The 21,579-nt window shown below is 42.9% G+C and overlaps 1 protein-coding gene across 1 annotated transcript in view; it reads left to right on the plus strand.

Annotated features, from left to right (window-relative positions):
• Positions 1-21,579, plus strand: part of LOC115205051 (protein diaphanous homolog 2) — a 675,845-nt gene that overhangs the window by 329,432 nt on the left and 324,834 nt on the right. The window contains exon 21 of the mRNA XM_029770617.1: positions 18,959-19,057. Coding sequence (XP_029626477.1) covers positions 18,959-19,057 — 99 coding nt within the window. The remainder of the gene's footprint in view (positions 1-18,958; positions 19,058-21,579) is intronic.

Below are 21,579 nucleotides of genomic sequence, written 5' to 3' on the forward strand. Positions count from 1 at the left end.
ATTTCTTTTGCAATTAATTTGCTAAAATTTATTAAAATTGTTCACTTTGTCGTTATGGGGTATTGTGTGTAGATGGGTGAGGAAAAAATGATTTAATCCATTTTGAATTCAGGCTGTAACACAACAACATTTGGAATACGTTAAGGGGTATAAATACTTTCTGAAGGCACTGCATGAACAAGTTGATATATGCATCAGGTGAGAAGTGTTAGAATACACATTTGTAGCTTTCCTGCTGTCACTGCCGTGAGGTTAGGTATGTGCAACTTATACTTTTTCACATTGAACATCTTGAAAGAGACAAGATGAGAGCTTTTCTCACCCTCTATCTTTCTCGTAATGTGTACAAGGAACTATATAAGCAAATGGATGTGCATCAGGCGAAAACCCCTAGCTTCGTTGCCGTGAGCTTTAGTAAACAGCACTGATAAGTGTGCTACTGAGATGCATATTTTGGCATAGTTGCCTCACACCAAAGCATCTACACATTAAAACAGATACAAGAGTGGCACTGAGAGGGCAACTCAAAGTAATGGCATCAGTAACCATTTAAGCAGTTAAGTGCTAAAGTTATGTACATACATGTTGAAGCATCTAAAGCTCCATATTCCACTGCTTTTTCTGATTGTAGTGGTGGTGTTCTAGCTGCAGTGTTTCCACAAACGTTGGGCATTAATAGCAGATCATATACACCACATTTCTTTAATTCTTTAGTCCAGGATGTTTTGCTGATCATTTTTACCTATTGTGACGGATCTCTCTGCTTGCTTTATAGCGGCTGACATTGGCATGCCACAGTGTGTAGTCACACTGTGTAGGAGTTCAGCATATTGAGTGGTGTGTGTTCATACTGTACATGCAACCGTGTATGTCTGTCTGTCTGTCATATGACAAATGGATAGATGGCGTGATAGATAGAGGAGTGGGTTAGAATGTATTAGTCTTCAAAACTATGAATGTCCCCCCTTTTTTAAGTTATTACGTTTCACCATATTTAGAAATTCTGATATATATATAGATATATATATATATATATAAATATATCACAAGCAAATGTGAGCATCCATGAAATGTGCCTGACATTTGACACTTGGCAGCAGCTAAGCATATGGTTTTCAGATAAACCCATGATTACCTCTTGTTTATGGCCATTTGAGATGAGCAGATGGATGTAAAGGAGAGGAATGGACATGGATGGTGCTACATTTATCTGTTGTTTATCATTGCATGCATGCAAAGGGCATATTTGTGTGTGTGTGTCCGTGCATGGGTACATGCCTGTCTGTGTTGAGGTTGATTCAATCCAGCAGAGAGACCCATACCAGGGGTTCAGAAATTCCAAAGACTCCTGACGAGATCAAGGCCAGCCAGTACCACTGCAAGGGTTGTGTGTGTGTGTGTGTGTGTCTGCATTGCATGTGTGTGTGCGTTCCTGTGTGTGTGTGTGTGTGTGTGTGTGTGTGATCCTGTGTGTGTGTGTGTGTGTGTTTAAGGTTGAGCCTGGTATGGAGCTGCTGAGCCTGGTAAATAAAAGAGAGATAACACACATTCCAGTGATCACGGTGTGCCTTTAGATGTGTGTTTGCTCTCATGCAGGCTCCCTTCATCCAGCAGCACCTTGTAAAAGGCCTGGAGCAGCCAACACCCTGTTTTGATCAGCCCACTGTAAGTTCTGTAGAGAGTGAGTTTCTCTGCCCTTCACTACTCCTCATTAGGACATTTAAACACAATAACCAAGTGGAGATTCAAACACGTGGACACCCCCTTGTTCATGGTTAAGTCCTAAATGTCATCATATTCCCTATATAGTGCACTACTTTTAACCAAGGCACATAGGGCACTATAAAGGCAATAGGGTGCCATTTGAGATGCGTCCCATTATCAATTTGGGTGGAGGGAGGGCGGCAAGTGCTTAGTATTCCGGTGCCATCACACAGAGAACTGGAGGCTAAGGGTGAGGAATACGCCAAAGGAGATAACTATAGATCTGTTTCACGTTAAATTGCAGCTGCCTTTGTGCAGGTGGTTCACTTCTCGCAAATCCACCTGTAATTAAGCGGGACTTTGAACACAATGCTCTCTGTAGAGAGATCAGAGAGAGAGAGATACCACTCATGCTGCCACTCTTGCCACACAGGCCCCCTTTCAATTGGCCCATTGATCCTCCACGTGCCTCGAGAGGATCCAGCGCTTTGCCATTGTCCTTCATTATCATATTCCCGAGCCACCCCAAGTATTTGTTTTCCTCTCTTACTGGAATGCTGGTGGGAGGGCTAAAACAGTGACTCTGTTTGGGTTGGTTCGTTTCCTGAGTGGAGTTTCTGTCAATATGTTGTGTTTCCTGGTCCAGCAGTGACCCAAGGCCTGCTCGTAAAGGTCTGGTTGTAACCTGATGATGTTTATGGATTCGTTTTTTTCTGGAAAGCCACTCTTTCTCCAAAGCCACCGGACAGCCACTACAAAAGACTCTGTACCTGGAGTCGGAGTTAGTCAACCCTTTCCCATAGGCGATAAAGAGAAAGAGGGAGTGAACGAGAGAGTTGGAGAGGTGAAATAAAAATGTCCTTTAATATTGTGATTGAGATAGCCAGCGGTAACCCAATGATTTCTGATGATGATGGGCGTGTGGAGCAGTAACATAGAAATTGGTAAAAGCCAATGTTGGCTTTGTGCTAATTTTTTTTTGTTGTTGCTGGAGTTCTCCATTGGCCCAGAGGCTGCACTTTACAAGGCAAAACAGAGCACTAAGTGACATTCTGAACCTTCATCGCCCCTTTTACTGCCATTTTACTGCCTTTTACTGCCATGGGTTAACACAGAAATCTAAGAGTAATCTAGACTGAGGTTGTAGCAGCAGGTCTTGCGAACAACTCATAACCCAGCCCGCTGGGAGTGGGGTTGGAACATCGATACCCCTAATTCCAATGCAGTGGAGGTCAAACCCATATTTACAATCCCACCAGCACAGCAATCAAGGCATCAGCATGAGCGGGAATCAAAATTCCCACCCGACACGACAGTAGCAGCGGTTGCTGCACCCTAATGGCTGTTCGAAAGTGCAAGTCTGTCATTTTAACTCATTAAGCTCCTTAAGCTTCACTAAAAGTCTTGTCAGTAAACCAAACAAGGGAGACCATAATCAATGTTGCACTTCTAACATGATCTAACGACGGGCTCCGACATCGGTGGAAGCTAAATCATAAATATATGGCATTTAGCAGCCAGCGGTGTTACGGCAGCGTAACCTAGAGGTTAGAGCGTTGGTCTAGTAACCGAAAGGTTGCAAGTTCGAATCCCCAAGCTGACAAGGTACAAATCTGTTGTTCTGCCCCTGAACAATGCAGTTAACCCACTTTTCCTAGGCTGTCATTGAAAATAAGAATGTGTTCTTAACTGACTTGCCTAGTTAAATAAAGGTAAAATAAAAATGTTTAAATACAAAACCGTAATGAAGGATGTTTTAACACTCGGAGCACCTGCATTTCATAACCATTAGAATGGCCCTGACTGTCATTCTGACCATTGATATTTCAGTTGTATAAATATTCCATAATAAATAATAAATTGCAAAATGAATGCATTAATTTTGTTAAAATAAGTGCTAAGAAACCTCAGGACATCAGTATTTTTAATTGATCCAGAAGCCCATAGACTGTAAATACAAAAATAAGATGATAGTCTATTTTGTGACTGTAAGACAACAGTTGCGTGGCCATCTGACCCATCCAAACGACACCTAAACTATATTGGAATTCATTTCACACATATAATAAGAATAATAATGGCCTAAAGACAATATTAAATTGACAATAGTCTGATGGGTAACACTATTATTAATGATCAAATTGAGAATAAAGAGACTGATGACCAGCACACTGTATATTGAGAAAGAAGGAGAATGCAGCCTACCAAAAATTACTTCTTCTAGATCAGCCTACAGAGGTCCATGTAGGCCAGACATTTTGATTGCTATAAACTTTCAGAAAGAGCAGATTCTAATGAACCTAGTTTTTCCAAACAATAAATTGTGCCGATATCAACAAAACAACAATCAGCTATAGCCATTTGGGAAAAATATCCTTTCTATTTTATGCTGTTATATTCTTACTGTAAAATATATGTGTGTTGACTTTGGTAGGGTAGGGGAAAATGAGCGTATGATGTCTGCTAAATGAACAAGTTGATTTCATTGGAATGGCGCATCCATATAGCCTTGGCTACTAAGTACAGATAAATACAACTCAAAACATGCTATTATGTTATTGTCACGTGTGCTCCCTCTCCGGCCTCTAGATCACCAGGCTGCTCGTTATGGCGCACACCTGTCACCATCATTACACGCACCTGCACGTCGTCAGACTCTTCACTTCCCTGATTACCTTCCCTATATATGTCACTCCCTTTGGCTCCTTCCCCAGGTGTCATTGTTTCTGTTTCATGTTTGTGTGCTGTTAGTGTTTCTTGTTTTGGATTATGTTTATTTATTAAAACACTCATTCCCTGAACTTGCTTCCCTACTCTCAGCGCATATCATTACAGAATGACGCTTCACCTAAAGGAAGCATCAGGGAGTGTTTTTTGTTTCGGTGGGAATGACGTCGGGTCCGTGAGCCGCTACAGGCTCCCCTGCCTCAGCCGGTCTGTCAGGTTCCCGCGCATCAGTAGGGATGACCGGTCCGCTCCTGATCCCTGGGATCGTCCCTTTGATTGGAGTCCTGCAGCTGGAGCCGAACACGCCGGGGAGGGAGTACCATCACATATGCTCTCTTCGGCGCTCTAGGTCGCCATGCTCCCACGTCTCAGCCGGACTGACAGGTTTCCCTCCCCTCGCGTCGGGGAGGGGGTACTGTCACGTGTGCTCCCTCTCCGGCCTCTAGGTCACCAGGCTGCTCGTTATGGTGCACACCTGTCACCATCGTTACGCGCACCTGTGTGTCGTCAGACTCACCTGGATTCCATCACTTCCCTGATTACATTGCCTATATATGTCACTCCCTTTGGTTCCTTCCCCAGGCGTTATTGTTTCTTTTTCATGTCTGTGTGCTGTTGGTGTTTCTTGTTTTGGATTGTGTTTATTTTATTAACACTCTCCCTGACCACGCTTCCCGACTCTCAGCGTATATCGTTAGTTATTTTGAAATAAATTGTCTGAGTATCATGTTTTTTTATGACCTTCAGAAACAAAATATTAATGAAAGTCTTTGTGTATATGAAATGGGTTTATTAGGTTGGTGGCTTTGGTAGGCTATTTTACCAGTAAATACATACATCATAGCACTTTGAAGATTAAATGCTCAGTTTTTGTTTATGATATTTATCACAAAGTACTGATATTTACAAAAAAAGGGACAGGTGGATTCAAGGTTATTGAAATACATTTTTTTTAAACTGTCAGATTGACCGTTTTGGCGGTTCTAGTGTTAAACGATGCATGAGGTCTCTTACTTTTTCAAATGTTTTCTATTCTTTTCTCAAGGCGTCATCCACCATCCTCTCCCTTTGTTCATTTCTGGGACTCAGTTTTTCTCCTCTTTCATTGGTGATTTCCACAAAATCATGTCCTTGTTTTTTCAGGGGTTCTTTTGGCCCTGGCTGGCTGTCAGCAGGCCTGGTTATGGGAGCCTCACAGGAAGTGGTTAATGCAGAGTAGAAGGGCTGGGGAGTTGTTAGCATGTGGGTTTGTTATGCAAGTCCTCAGGGGGGATGGCCCGAGTAAAATAAACCATGAGGGCCAAAGGAGAACTCTATCAGCCCTGGCGTTCTCTCTCGCTCTCCCTCTTTTTTTCTCGGTCTGTCCTTCCATGTCTTTCCCATTACCAGCGGGACCTAGCGCCGATCACATGGCCCACATGGAGAACACACCCCACAGCACCACAACAGGGCGGCACCCTGTCTTAACAGCAATAAGCCTCCCTGCAGCATGCATTCCTACTGCGACTTCTGGCCCTAGTACACTCTCCCCATGTATTCTTACGAGCTCTGATTTATTTTTGTCCTAATCTTACATTCCCCTCTCTTGGGTCGGTGCACTGATTGAGCATAACTGCCATGTCTCTTTGATCTGTTATGCATAGCAAAAGAGGAGAGAAACAAGCGCAAGAGCGCAAGAGTTTGCTTATAGTAAGTCAAGGCAGGTATACATTGACAGACGCATCGGATTCAAATGCAGTTCACGACTGAACACCTCTCTCTCTTCTCCTCCCAGATGCTGAATAGTACATCTTTAATCAGGGCATGTCTGCTTTGACACCTACATGTCACCAGAGCATGTAGGACGGGAGGCTGTCTGAAGAATAGTCATCAGGATTAGACGCAGACGAAGCCTTTAAAGCCTCAATCTTGCACTGCAGCCCGGCTGGTTAACAATATACTCAGCACTCAACGGTTGTCAACATTTTTTTATCGTCAGCCAGGGAGATCCGAATGGGTTTGTGCCGTGTGGCAAGACTTGCATTTTAGCTGGAGCTGCTATTTTTATAGGATTGGGGACTTACAATTATACTGTCTTATCTGCCTCAGACGGTGTTGATTCTCCGGGATAAACCAATTGCTGCTAACAACCGTGGAGCCTCTCCGCCAGAAAGGAAGTCATTTTCTCCCTCCTTATCCTTCAGCAAACCTTGACATTTCCCCGTGCAGACATGTGAAGTATTTCTTAAGTCCTTTCACACCTTCGTAGACAAATTGGATCAACTTATCTGTTAACCTTCAAGTGAAGGGAATAATACTTAACCACATTTCTGAAACATAAACCTTGTAAATCCGAGCTGCACCCCACTGGGTTTTTTCCCTTCGGTTGACAATGCTTTATGTTTGAATAGAGAAACAGTCTGAAGAGCCAAAACAATATTTCCTAAGCCCAAAACACCAGTGGCTAAATATGAACTAAAAGGGAATGACGGCAGGTAGACACTCAAGTCTACTCCTCTCAATATCACAGAGGTAGAACAAGTGGGCAGGGAGGTAGTCTCACAACCGGTGTGTCAGCACATCACACGGCCACAGGAAGTGATGTTTTAAGAGCCAATTAAGGCTCTCGGTGCAGAAAGGACACACAATACACTAGCTGCAGAGGCCGGTTTCCCAGAAGTAATTATTTATTTAGTAGTTAGGCTGGGTTATGTGAGCACAGGGTGGTTTGGCTTCAGGATCACTGAAGGAGAAGGCATGATCAGAAGGTGATGGGAGAAGGAGGGAAAAATATATTGGAAACTCCAAACGTGCAGACTACAAATGGACCACTCACCCTTGGTTCACTCGCCATTTCTCATCATGTCTTCATCCCCCAAAATGGTAGAGTGAGAGAGAGAAAAACACTCCATGATAGAAAGGGGCAGATTAGGTTCTGTCAGCTGACAAATGTACAGAACGCAGACCTGTCAAGTAAATTCCAAAGTAGGGCATTCGCGAATGACTACACACATTAAACAGTGACAATGCATTTGAAATACTCCCACTTGTTCCCTACTGCATTGTATTAGTCCCAGTATCATCAGTCAAACAGAGAATCAGTCATGCTCATAGTGGTATCAACACAAATACTGTTGACCATTGTTAGGATTGTTCCTTTATACTTCAACTTAGCAGTAGCAAAAGTATGGTCTTTGTTAGAGCAAGAAAGAGACAATGAGAGTTTGAGACAATGAACTTGCAATAAGAGCTGTATGCTTGCATCACTGCATATTTGTGTTTGTTTGTGTGTGTGTGGTCATTGCATCTGAAGGCATAGTTGGGAAAACAGCGATGGTTAAGGTGAGCCTGGTCCTGCTTCTGCTAGCTGTTACATAGCCCTTCTCTCTCCCTGCTCTCTATACTTTAGCTCTCAGGCTGGGTCTGGGCCTGTGTATCGTGGAGCTGGGAGAGGTAATAGAGACTACTGGGACCTCAGTTATCCTGCCAGCTATTTGAAAAGGCCCAGCTTTCTGCTTTCCATCCTGTAGCTGTGACATGAGCCTACTGTAGGCTGCAGCGTTTCGCCTGCTGAATGCTTAAACCCAGCTAGGCAAGGCCTGGGCTTAATGGACGCTGGGGGCAGCCGTTTGTAGCATCAGCAACTGCCTCTCCAGGCGCTCAAGCACATTGGGTCACGGCGGGCTACCCCAGAACAGCCGGAGAACATGTTCCTGGAGCTCAACGCTTGTCATGCCCAATCCGCAGGCTGCCCTCATGAGCTCTCTCCAAGACCAACTAACAAGGCCAGGTCAGAGCCTTCCCACACTCTCTTGCTCCCCCAGACAGAGAAGGAAGAGAACAACAAAGTTATCAAAGTCTCAACACTCTTAAATGAAATAACAGAGTTATTAGAGGTCGTCTCGAAGCTGGGGTCAATGACAATCTTGTTTATACTGAGAGACAACTTTTTTTATTTTCATATACTAATTTCACTTAATTTTCCCAAGATTAGGCCTGTTTCATTCTTGTGTCAAAAGCTGTCTAATTATTTTCGGTGTAATATCATTTAATTGACTGAAACAGCACTGTGGGTAATGCAATATTCCCTCTTTCCTTTGTGGAAGACTGTTTTCATTTCCCATTAATCGGATTCCCCACTCTATGAGATAAGCATTTAGCAGTAGGAGTCAGCAGATCCCCTCCAGGTGGAATATGTGATTAGTAATGCTCCGGCAACTCGTATATGAAACCTCTGGAAGAGTGTGATCCATGAAAGCAATCACGGATGGATGATTCTGAGACATCACAGTGTTAAATCTCGACAATATTTGCTGGATTCTTCAACATGCACATCACATTTTCAGATTATTTAATGATAACATGGGAGGTTACAGGACTGAATTTCCATTTCTGATGGATGATAAGGAACCTCATGTATGAACACTGAACGTCTACCTCTATGTTAGTGGTTAGTGATCCTGCCCATTCCCTCTCATCTCTCCGGTCAAACATTCAGGTCGGAGTAATAACAAAGTTTGGAGGACAAAAACCAGAGATCTGTGTGAATTAGTTTCTCTCTCACACATGAGATGTAGGAGGAGGTTATCCCACTCAGTTATCCCACAGGGCTCTGCTCCAGGCCCAGCTGTGTCTCCAGGCTGGGCCTCTCCCCTCCTCTCCTCTTCCCATCATACTGAAGCCATTACTGGGCCATGGGTCAGTGTGTCACACTGGGAGATTCCTCTTTCCTTTCAACGCCGCCTCCTCCCTCTATCTCCCTCGTCAGTGAGACCTGAACCGACTAGAACCAGCTGCTGAGGGTAAAACACAGGTGACCTTCAGAGAGAGTGACGGTTGAATTGAACACTCATGTTCATTCATGTGGACATTCAGGCATGTGCAGAAGTAGGATTGCACGTGCAAAAGGCACGCACACCTACAGACAGGCACGTGCACGCACACACACACACACACACCATGATTTCCATTATCATCATTATCATTAGCAGCCACTTCCCCCACTCCTTGTTGTCATTAAGCATGATGATGATTGCATGGATGAGAGTACAACCTTTTCCCCAGCTGCAGCTCACTTCTAATCGCCTCACCTTGGGTTTGGGGAGTGGTGAGACAGTCGGTCCGAAATGTTCCCACTGTGAAGGTCAAGCCCGGGCAACAAGGAAGCTGTTATACAAATGGCTTAACTAACTCAGCTCTCAGAGCGAGGATTGATTATACCTATTCAGTCCACCAGACAGGTATTTATTACCAACATCTCTTAACATCAACAAATGAGAGGCTTCTCTCTCTCTCTCTGATTATATGCCCAAATTGCTTCTCTGATAATGGATTGTCTGATGAACGGCTGCTGCACACACACATTTCCAGACCACATAATCAAAAATCCGCTCGACCGATCCACCACAAAAAAAGATATAACAAAATTGGAATGTACATTAAGCTTTTATCTTGCTCCCGGAGTCTTTGTTATGTTGCGCTCAGATTCAATTTGTGCCCCAAAAATTATATTGACTGGTCTTTTTCGATCAATGAGGATTTGCCAGCCTGCCTTTTTGAGAGTGGGATCATGTTTTTGAGATCCTAGATTGAGGGAGGAGTGGAGAGAGAAGGTTTATATCCCAATGGTAAATTGGCTTCGGGTTTGATAGATAGACCTGTTTAGCCCTAGTCAATGGGAGAAATTGGACACAGCTGGAATACGCTGGTCAAATGGTGTTTTCAAACCTCAAGTTGTGCTCCCTATTTTTGGAGGTCTCGCGCTCTTTAGTCAAAGTGTGATTGTCCAAACTCTTTTTCACTATACCCTATACCTCTATACCTCGCCAACGGACATTTTGCAAACTCTTTGTCCACACACCCTTCTCTCTTTTTTCCCTTAATACATTTTTACTCATCCACAAAACACTCCATTGACCATGGTCTTCAGGGTAAGATTTCACATCTGTTTTCTGTTTTCGGGGGTGAAATTGTGAGCGCTTCAAAGACAGCAGCCCCTGGAACACAACTCACTAATATGCTTGATATGCACTCTGGGTACTTAAACGGAAATATGAAAGAACTCTTCTCAATGACTCACAGGCAATTTGACCACATGATCTCTTGTTAAGAGACAACATAAAAATAGGTCCTACATGGCCATGTAAAAGCTTACCACCACCACTTGTTATTGTATTACATTAAATGTCTAACAGAGAATGTACATTTAAAAGCAGATGTCAACTCATTGACACAGACAGTTGCATTGTGTACTATTACACTTACACTGCCAAAACACATCCCTGTCACATCCCATCTGGCCCAGCCTTGTTGGCTGGGCCAGATGCACAATAAAACAATAGTCCTATATCCAAAGCATTCTGTTAGAGAAACCAGCTGCATCCCAAACAACCAATATCCTTTCAAATAAATCTGTATTTTTTTTTATATTCCGTTGAAATGTTTAGCCTGTTGAGGCCAGGGGGCAGGATCTTATCCCGGTATTGGGATTCATTGTCATGTGACCATGGCGGGGAATTCAAAACTGCAAGAGTAATCATTTCAAATAATCAAATAATCAACTATTTTCCTCCATTTGAAAGATATATCTCCTAAATCTAACCACGCTGTCCGATTTTCAGAGGCTTTACGGAGAATGCATAAAGTTAGGTTATGTGAGGAGAGTACATTGACAATAGCTGCGTGTAATGTTTAGCCAATTCAAAGAAGGGCATCAACAGACAGAAAACTAGCTAGAATTATGCACTTACCTTTGACAATCTGCATCAGATGACACTCATAGGACATTATGTTAGACAATACATGCATTTTTAGTTCCATCAAGTTCATATTTATATCCAAAAACAGCATTTACAGTCACGGTGAAATTCAGAATTTTTTTCGGCTCGAATGCTCCCAGTGAATCCAGCATTACAAATCACGGAATTACTATTCAAAAACATTGGTAAATTATAATATTGTCATTCAAAGAATAATATATTATCATCTCGTAATTGCTACCGAATGGCCAGATCTCAAAATAACTTTACTGGGAAATCACATTTTGCTATAAACTGGGTACTATGCTAACAACATAAGCTAAGCTATAAGCTAAGCTAAGCTATACCGTTAGCATTAGCATCATCTAATATCGATAATAACATTCTAAATATCCCCTTACCTTTGATTATCTCCATCAGAAGGCGCTGCCAGCGATCCCAGGTCCAGAACAAATGTGGTTTCTTTTGATAAAGTTCATAATTTATGTCCAAATAGTTAGCGTTCAGTAGGCTCCCACAAAATGAGGTGGGCAGTGTAAAGTCACGCCGAAAAGCTAAAAAAAACCTAGTAAATAATCTATTTATGTTTGTTCAAACATGTCAAACGTTGTTTAGCATTAATCTTTTGGTCCATTTTTAACGTGAAACATCAGTAAACATCAGTAATATTTTCACACAACCTATCAAGTGTCTAGAATAAACGATTATGACAAAGACACTCTTCTCAGATTCATGCGCAGGCGCAAAAAATGAAGTGATGACGTGTCAACTTGTAAGCATTCTAATTCGGTCTGTATTCATCACAGATGCTTCAAACAACTTTCTAAAGATCGTTGACATCTAGTGGAAGCAGTAGGAGTTGCGAACTGAATCCTTTCTCACTGTGGTATCTTTAAAACAATGACACTAAATAGTACAGTCACAAAATTCTCATTTTTTTAAATCTATTTTTCACAGGTTTTTGCCTGCAATATGAGTTTTGTTATACTTACAGACACCATTCAAACTGTTTTAGAAAATTCAGAGTGTTTTCTATCCGAATGTGTTAATAATATGCATATCCTAGCTTCTGAGTTGGTGTAGGAGGCAGTTAAAAATGGGCACATATTTTTTTCAAAATTCTCAATACTGCCCCCGTGGCCCGTAGAGGTTAAGTATTACACATCTAGATGTGTGAGCTGCAGCTAAAGCAGGCATCGGCCGAGCCCTATGGCTCTCCTCTTCTCAGAATCCATCTCCTTTAGAGGAGCAGGCAGCTCTAGTAGCTCAATCCCCAGCGTGAGTCAGATAGATGGAGGACAGAGCACATGTTTGCAAGCATATTGCACATTCGCGGGGGAATAAATTGCCTCCTGGACAGCCAGACTCCACATTGTCGGGTCCACTCTACGTCAGCCTGCCCTTAAATACACCTGTCATCAACGCTTTCTTCAGTTTCTACTTTCGAAAGGCCTCCCATCGCTCGGCATTGTCATCTGGTGGGTTGTCGTCTGGTGGTGGCTGCGCTCCCTCGGACAAGTCTCTGTCTCAGTCTCAGTCTCCAGAAGTGAACATGTGGTGGTGTTTAGCTTTCTAATGCCCCAGGCCCTTCTGGCCGTTCTTTAGGGAGATTATATCTCATGGAACGCTACCAGCAGAAAGACTGTGGGCCAGTAAACACAGCGAACGCCCAAGTGTGGAAGAACTCTGGTTATTAGGAGCTCCCCAGGGCTAACCCCGGTCCAAAACTCACAGACAAGGCTCACACAGACGCCCAGCCATCTTAAACTGGCCAAATCATTTTCTATTGCTTGTGTCGTTTATGTATTTTTTCAATCCTTCATCCTGTGGTAGGCTCAACTGACCTTAACAAGCTGTTATACTCCCCTTCCACTGGTAATGAAATGTAACTATTATACTGGGCCTTGGCTAACATGCATGTGGTTATCTTGGCATATTAACTTCAGTGTTATCATTTAACGGTGATTTGGAAATAGTTTTCTCTTTTCGGTATCAGTCTCGTATGCATTTCCCTCCCTTGCGAGATATGGAGTTCCAAGAAAGCATTGGGAAACTCTCACTCTTCGTATTACCCTGACACATTCTTTGTCAAGATCAACCAGAAACCTCCCTTTTCCTGAGTGGTCCATCTGGCCTTGCTCAATGCACATGTTTTGCTGTGAATATTAACGGATATGCTGCTGTGTGTTATTTTTTGTGTCCTACAAGTGCTCAGCATGTATTACTAAACTTTGATTTCTGTGTCTGATCGGAGTATTCCATGAAAAACGCAACGAGCCATCTGTATTAATTTTATTGTTTTGCCGGATGCAATGCCCAGCTTGCTGTCTAGCTTGGTTAACCACATAACCGGAGGAAAGCAACACGGTCCCCACCCTGCTGATTCCCGTTCAAATGAACCTACCACCTGATCTTGTCAATAGCTCTAGCATAGATGCTAAGTGCTAATTTTGTTCGCCAAGGAAAACAATTAATGAAAGCCCAGTGCCTCTCGCTGTTATTCATTTGTGATTAAGATTGCGTTATCATCATGTGCCGGGCCTGACAGCCCCTGTCATATGAATGATATATCTTGATGAGAAATGGGCTCCATGCTTTCATTGTGCCTGACAGCTCCAGCAAACCTGCTGGATGCCAATTTCATCCCCTTGTTCCACCCACCACAAAGCTCTTTCAGAAATGGACGCATGGAAGATTGCATTAACAAATAAGGGGCTCTAGAAGAGGGATGGCACTTATTGTTGGAGTCTTACATCTTAGACACTGGGCAGTCAGTAAAACACGTTTGGCGCTGGCAAGTGGATTTATACACTGTCAAGTCATACCCTTGAGGGCAGGTTGAACTTTTTACGGCTTTACTTGGCAGAAGTAAAACTTGGACTGTTCCATTCCCACACTCTATTTGCATGCAAACTTTATGTTGGGAAGGAAACAATACTGATGACTAGTGAAAGGAGTGTTTTTCTGGTCAATTTTCCCATTATAATTGGTATCTTTAAAACATGATCTAGAGAAAGTTTTCTGTTCTTGTAGTAAGCAGCCTATAGTTATCCTGTCCACACTTCCTGGACACTGAATAAACCGGCAGGCAATTTGTGACATCCCCCTCCATGCCCCATCGGTCCCCACATGGAGTGATAAGGAAAGATGTGGCGTGCGGCATAATTGAATAAGTGAGCATGTAGCCTAGCAGGAAGCAGCCAGGTAGAAGCGATCACCATCCCTTCCTCTAACCTAGACTGCTGCTGCTGCTTCTAACCTGAGCCCAGCAAGACATGAGAAGCACAATGGGACAGTATAAGTTTGGAATGTGTCTGTTTTTGATTATTAGAGGTGCTGCTTTGCTTTCCGTTTAATATGAGCTGGTGCCGCAAGCCCCGCGGGCATGGGGGCGGGGCTGAGGACAGCTGAGGCACAGACGAATGTGTCGAGAGCGTCCCGCCGAGAGCGCGTGGTACCCAGGTGGGAGATCCAGCTGGCAGAAGGGGGAGAGGGAGAAATGGGATTTGAAGGGGGATCCAGGGCCCCAATATGGCCCATCGTTGTCCCAGTTACTGCCTGCAAAAAAAATAATATATATATAGGCATCCCAGTGGGGAGATCAGTGATTCCTGATGTTTTATTTTCTCTGGGCCTCTAGTTTCTTTGTCTGAGACTCTGTCTCTGTGAGAAGCACAACAAGGTTCTTGAATCCCTGCCACCAAGCTGAGTAAAAACGCACTTGGCCCATGAATGAGGCTTGGCCAACCGGCCCACTGCACTTGCCCTGGGGCGTTATGGGTCCGTGATGTCATCACCAGGGGACTTGTCATGAGGCATTTCACCTAATGCATTTTGAATAGCGTGCGCCAAGTGGCTGTATCCAGATGCTGCTGGAAAAAAGTGAATGCAGAAAATAAGTGGTTGGGCCTATGCTCTCCCATGCCCACCCACCCATGGCTATGCCCTTGCCCAGTCATGTCAAATCCATAGATTAGGGCCTAATGAATTTATTTCAATTTACTGATTTCCTTGTTTGAATTGTAACTCAGTAAAATCAGTGAAATTGTTGCATGTTGCATTTATATTTATGTTCTGTATAATTCACTGTGAAATGCTGTGACACTATCTTTTCACAACCCTGTAAAATCAAGGGCTTCTTAAAGTCATATCCTCGGTTTCCAGTTTCACAATGTTTTTTTTTTTCAGTGGAGGCTTTCCTGTAACACAGTTGTTTTCCAGGAAGAAATGCAATGCCTCCAGATGGAGTGTATGTTCTACACTGTGTTCTACAACCCTTTACCTATTATTCTTTCCTTAAACAGCCATGCAACCATTTTTGTTGGCCCATATTTTCATGGAAAACATTATAGGGCGGTCATTATTGAATACTTCTGTAGGTTTTCAAAAGTTCATACATTGTTTCACTCCTACGCTTTGTTTCTATCCACCAGACATTTGAGAATGTGTCTTCTTATCTATCTATATAAAGGTTGTTAGTAGGGAGGAGCACTATGTCAGAGCTCATACTTTAAATAGAATATAACTGAGGTCTGACTCTAGACCAGTTTTGAGAGGTTAGATGATAGTATTGAATCACCCTCCCTATTCCACCTCCCTATTCCAGCAGCACAGTGTATAGTATAAACAATATCTTCCCTGAAGTGTTATGTTGACAGGCTGCCTGGGAAAGAGGCTGAGGCTGGTTGTGCCTGGCGCCTCTAGCAACATCTTCTCCTCTCTACCGGCTGTTTTTGCCTCTTTGATTGTTTCTTCAAATATGCATATACTTTCTGGGGAGCTGGTTGTTTGTTCTGGGTATTTCCTGGGAGAGTCCCACCTTGGGCTTAAATAAATAGAGGAGTTGTGATGATTAGCGGCTAGGCGTGCTTCTGCTCCCACAAGCCATTTGAGGGGATGGAAGGATGGGGTGGTTGGTGGGCTGAAACGGAGGAGTCTTCCTCTCCTTCTCCTGATGTTTCCATTGTCTCCACCTGTTACCACTCCCCCCCTCTTCTTCCCTCTCTCTCCCTCCTTGCCGTTTAAAGAGAAGATGCTCATTCCTGAGTGGTGGCTCCCAAGCAAAGAGACTCTGTGATTTTAGCTCATTTGTATGTGTGTGCTTGCTGGGGTCATTTGAATTAAAATTACTCAATTCAGGAAGTAATTTGAAATATAAATTCTAAATATAAAAAGGTTTGAAATAAATTGCTTGTCCTTTTCAGTTTATTGAGACATTGGATTGGAATTTCAGTTTATTTCCTGAATTGACTGACTTTAAATTGAATTGACCCCAAACCTGGTTTGTGCATGCTTGTACACATCTGTCTGTGTCTTTCCGTATGTCTATCTGTCTGTCTGTGTTTTTGCGACTTTGAGTACATGCTTTTGTAAACTTAAGATGGATGATTCGCTGACACATAGCATCGGACACATGGCGTCAGACACATGGCGTCACCTATACCGTGTGGAATCTCCCTGACTCACAGTCGTTCAGATTGGGGCCGGTCTCCTGAGTCCGACACGTATGATATTAATTCTGTGGGTTGCCTGTGTGCTGCCTGCCTGCCTGTGTGCTAAGTCGAGCAGCAGTGTGTGGCACTCTCCAGGATTACACTGGGAACACAATTATCTCCCTGGCTTTGGGAAGCTGACAGAGCGAGCCTTGGGGAAGGGGAGCTATGTTTGTCAACTATCTACCCACATGTACACACACACAGATGCAGGCACATGCACACTCATGCAACCACACACACACACACACACACACACACACACACACACACACACACACACACACACACACACTCATGCAACCACACACACACACACACACACACACACACACACACACAAGCTGCTACCGCAAGCTTGCTTCAGCAGACCAGAGTTTACATTAGTATTATGCATGAATGTGCGAGAAACTGACAGCCTTTGTAGTGTCTTTTTTAGAGGTTGACCGATTAGGATTTTTCAACACCGATACCGATTATTGGAGGACCAAAAAAAGCCGGTACTGATGAATCGGCAAATTTTTATATATATATTTGTAAGAATGACAATTACAACAATACTGAATTAACACTTTTATTTTAACTTAATATAATACAAAATAAAAATATATTTAGTCTAAAATAAATAATTAAACATGTTCAATTTGGTTTAAAAACAGTGTTGGAGAAGAAAGTAAAAGTGCAATATGTGCCATGTAAAAAAACTAACATTTAAGTTCCTTGCTGAGAACATGATAACATATGAAAGCTGGTGGTTCCTTTTAACATGAGTCTTCAATATTCCCAGTTAAGAAGTTTTAGGTTGTAGTTATTATAGGAATCATTGGACTATTTATCTCTATACCATTTGTATTTCATATACCTTTGACTATTGGATGTTCTTATAGGCACTATAGTATTGCCAGCCTAATCTCGGGAGTTGATAGGCTTGAAGTCATAAACAGCGCTGTGCTTCAAGCATTGCAAAGAGCTGCTGGCAAACACAGGAAAGTGCTGTTTGAATGAATGCTTACGAGCCTGCTGCTACCTACCACCGCTCAGTCAGACTGCTCTATCAAATATCAAATCATAGACTTAATTATAATATAATAAACACACATAAATACAAGCCTTAGGTCATTATTATGGTAAAATCATGAAACTATAATTTCGAAAACAAAATGTGTATTCTTTCAGTGAAATATGGAACTGTTCTGTATTTTATCGAACGGATGGCATCCATAAGTCTAAATACTGCTGTTATATTGCACAACCTTCAATGTTCTGTCATAATTATGTAAAATTCTGGCAAATGAATTACGTTCTTTGTTAGGAAGAAATGGTCTTCACACAGTTCACAACGAGCCAGACGGCCCAAACTGCTGCATATACCCTGACTCAGCTTGCACAGAACACAAGAGAAGTGACACAATTTCCCTAGTTAATATTGCCTGCTAACATTAATTTATTTTAACTAAATATGCAGGTTGAAAAAAATATACTTGTGTATTGATTTTATGAAAGGCATTGATGTTTATGGTTAGGTACATTGGTGCAACGACACAGTTTTTTTTGTGAATGCCCTTGTTAAATCATCACCCGTTTGGCCAAGTAGGATGTGATTCGATGATAAATTAACAGGCACCGCATTGATTATTTGTCACGCAGGACAAGCTAGTTAAACTAGTAATATCATCAACCATGTGTAGTTAACTAGTGATTATGTTAAGATAGATTGTTTTTTTATAAAATAAGTTTAATGCTAGCTAGCAACTTACCTTGGCTCCTTACTGCACTCACGTAACAGGTGGCCAGCCTGCCACGCAGTCTCCTCGTGGAGTGCAATGTAATCAGCCATAATCGGTGTCCAAAAATGCCAATTACCGATTGTTATGAAAACATGAAATCGTCCCTAATTAATCGGCCATGCCGATTAATCGGTCGACGTCTAGTCTCTTTACTTGGTTTCGATTGGTCGGATGGGTGTGTTCTTGTGTTGGGTTAAAGGTCCCTTCATCACTTGTTTACTCCTTTCAACACCCCTTTGTCTATTGATGTTTCTCCATATGTGTACAGGTCTTATGCATAGAACCGTAAGGCTCCCATATGTATTGTCACCTTGGGTGCTCTTAATATACAGTTAACGTATGTTTTGTAAAGAAACTGAATTATGGTCATTATGAAAAAAAATGTGAGTTAGAGAAATTAACTAAAGAAAACATTTTCTCATTGCTTATGGGTCCCAGACATGCTTGCACTTTCCATACACCACTTCTGTTCATCACAATTGAATATGCATTCCTTCTATTCCTTCTACAGTGAAAAAGGAGGTGGATGAGACAGACGCCAGGATGACCCAATTCAAGAAAAAGGCGAAGGAGCTGCGAATCTTGGATGGCAAGACGGCACAGAATTTGTGTAAGTACTTTGCCCCTTTACCAGTCTTGTCCATCTGAGAACCCGTTGTCCCTATGTCCCAGGAACGGTATAATTGAATTGTGAAAACTGGTTATCAAAACATAATTTTAGCTACTAGAATTTGGGCTGAATTGGGCAAAGTGCATTTTACAAATACATGTTACATTCAGAGGACCTGTGTCATATAACTCAGCACATAGGGCTATTTCACTTTTGGACGGTCAATACCTACTAGCATTTTTGCATTCAGCCCCCTATGGGGCACAGTGTGTTTTATAAACACATATTACATTAAGAGTACACATGTCATGTAACTCCTATAGCACATTGGGCTATTGCGCTTTAGGACTGTCAACCAATTTACATGCTTATGATGACAAATGTTCTTAGTATCACACACATTTGCATACCCTACAAACATTTCTAATGCATTTAACATGTATATTGTTTTACCTGAGCCATGGGTAAGTGCTTTCTTGTATTAAGTCCCAGCCCCCTCTGATACCATTTGTAAAATCAACGCATAACAGGACCAAGAGACAAAGCTGGGCGTTTGTGTTGTCATCATCCCTAGCAGCAGGTGTGGACCATATGCTGCGAGCAACGCCATCACTGTATCTCTCTCCACCTCTGACCTCTGACCATTTAGACTTCTTCCGGTACCACATGAGAAATATATATATATTTTTTTTCTATTGTTTGACCAAACTTAATCAGTGCAATGGAGCAATATTCAGTTTGGATTCCAGTTTAACTTTCTCATGGTAGGATAGCCCAAATTCTCATAGCCTGGAATCCATGCTGAATATATTTTAGTTTTTCTGTTGACTTCACTTCTGCAGTGAAATTGAATGTTTCAGGAATCAAGGTAAAACCCAGATGCAGACACATCAAATTGGCAATGGTTTAATATTCCAACAGGGGCAGGCAATAGACAGGTCAAGGCAGGCAGGGGTCAGTAAACCAGAGGTGGGTTAACGGTACCCAACGGCAGGCAGGCTCAGGGTAGGCAGAGGTCAACAATCCAGAGGTGGGGCAAAGGTACAGGTCGGCAGGCAGGCTCAGGGTCAGGGGCAGGCAGAGTTGTCAGGCATGCAGAGTGATCAGGCAGGCAGGCTCAGAGTTAGGACAGCCAAGGGTCAAAACCAGGAGGGCGAGGAAAAGGGAGCCTGGGACAGGCAAACAAGACAAACTGGCAACGGACAAACAGAGAACACAGGTATAAATACACAGGGGATAATGGGGAAGATACCTGGAGGGGGTGGAGACAATCACAAGGTGAAACAGATCAGGGTGTGACATAAGGATATTCCGTTTGGATTCCAGGCTATATGAGATGTCAGGCTATAGGCTGGCTTTTCCCAAACTTGCTTATCAGCTCTTGCCAAATATTGGTTATCGATAGATGGCTTATACCCTCCCCAGGGGAACCCTCTATCACTTTGACAGCTCCCAGTCCCCCCCCCCTTTTCCATCTTTGTGAATCCTCCCTCCCTACCTTCACAAAGTGTGTGGATGAATTCATTATCCATGCAGAGGGGTGTCCATGACATAGTTTCTCGGAGATTGATGAGGGGAGCATGAGAATGCAATTTTTATGGCGTTTACCCTAGATATCCCTTACCTTAGATATGCAATACCTCTGATAACACCTCATGCAATATTCATGCTTTAAATGCTAAAATAGCAGGTCACCTAAACTCCACTTCTTCCCTTGTCTATCCCTGTTTGTTCTTTTTACTAGATCTGAAACAGAATACATCAACACAAGATGAATATATTTATGGGGGGAGATACTTTAAATCTCCAGGGAGCTGTTGGGGGGGGGTAGGGACACAAGTGGGGGCTAAACTTGTATGTCAAAACCGGGGGAGATGAAATCCCAGAAATAGCAACTTATCCCCAACCCCCCCACCTCATTTCCTCCTACTCTCTGACTCTGATAGCAGTTGTGTTGACAAATAGGTACAGTATTAAGTATTGATTCATATTGTCACTGTTCCTTTGTGATGAACATATCAATGATTTCGTCAGGAGGCAATAAAGTGGGTTTTGATGTTGGGAATGGGGGCCGAGAACCTCACTTGTGTGGGTGTAAGGGGTGTGTTTGCCTGCCTGTTTCTGGGTGCATGTGTCTACGTGTGTGTGTGTGTGTGTGTGTGTGTGCACGTGTGTGAGTGTGTATTCATGTGTGTGTGTGTGTGTATTCACATGTGTGTGAGTGTGTATTTGCATGTGTGGGAGTGTGTATGTGGGAGTGTGTGTGGGAGGGTGTCGACGACAACCAGTGTTCCTGCCATGTTTGATTATCACCACAGCAGATGGGTCTCATATTTGGCAGGAAGCAATGACGACAAGGGTAGGGGATCTCACCTCCGGTATGGCGCAGTGACGACTTGGGGGAACATGTGCCATTACACAGCTCCTCCATCTCCTCCATTCGCCTCCAGTCATCCACAGTCACTCAGCCACTGCCCTTCAACCTCTAATGCCCCTTCAATATGAGAGAGAGAGAGAGAGAG

The sequence above is a fragment of the Salmo trutta genome, chromosome 13, assembly GCF_901001165.1.
Source record: "Salmo trutta chromosome 13, fSalTru1.1, whole genome shotgun sequence".
NCBI lineage: Eukaryota > Metazoa > Chordata > Actinopteri > Salmoniformes > Salmonidae > Salmo > Salmo trutta.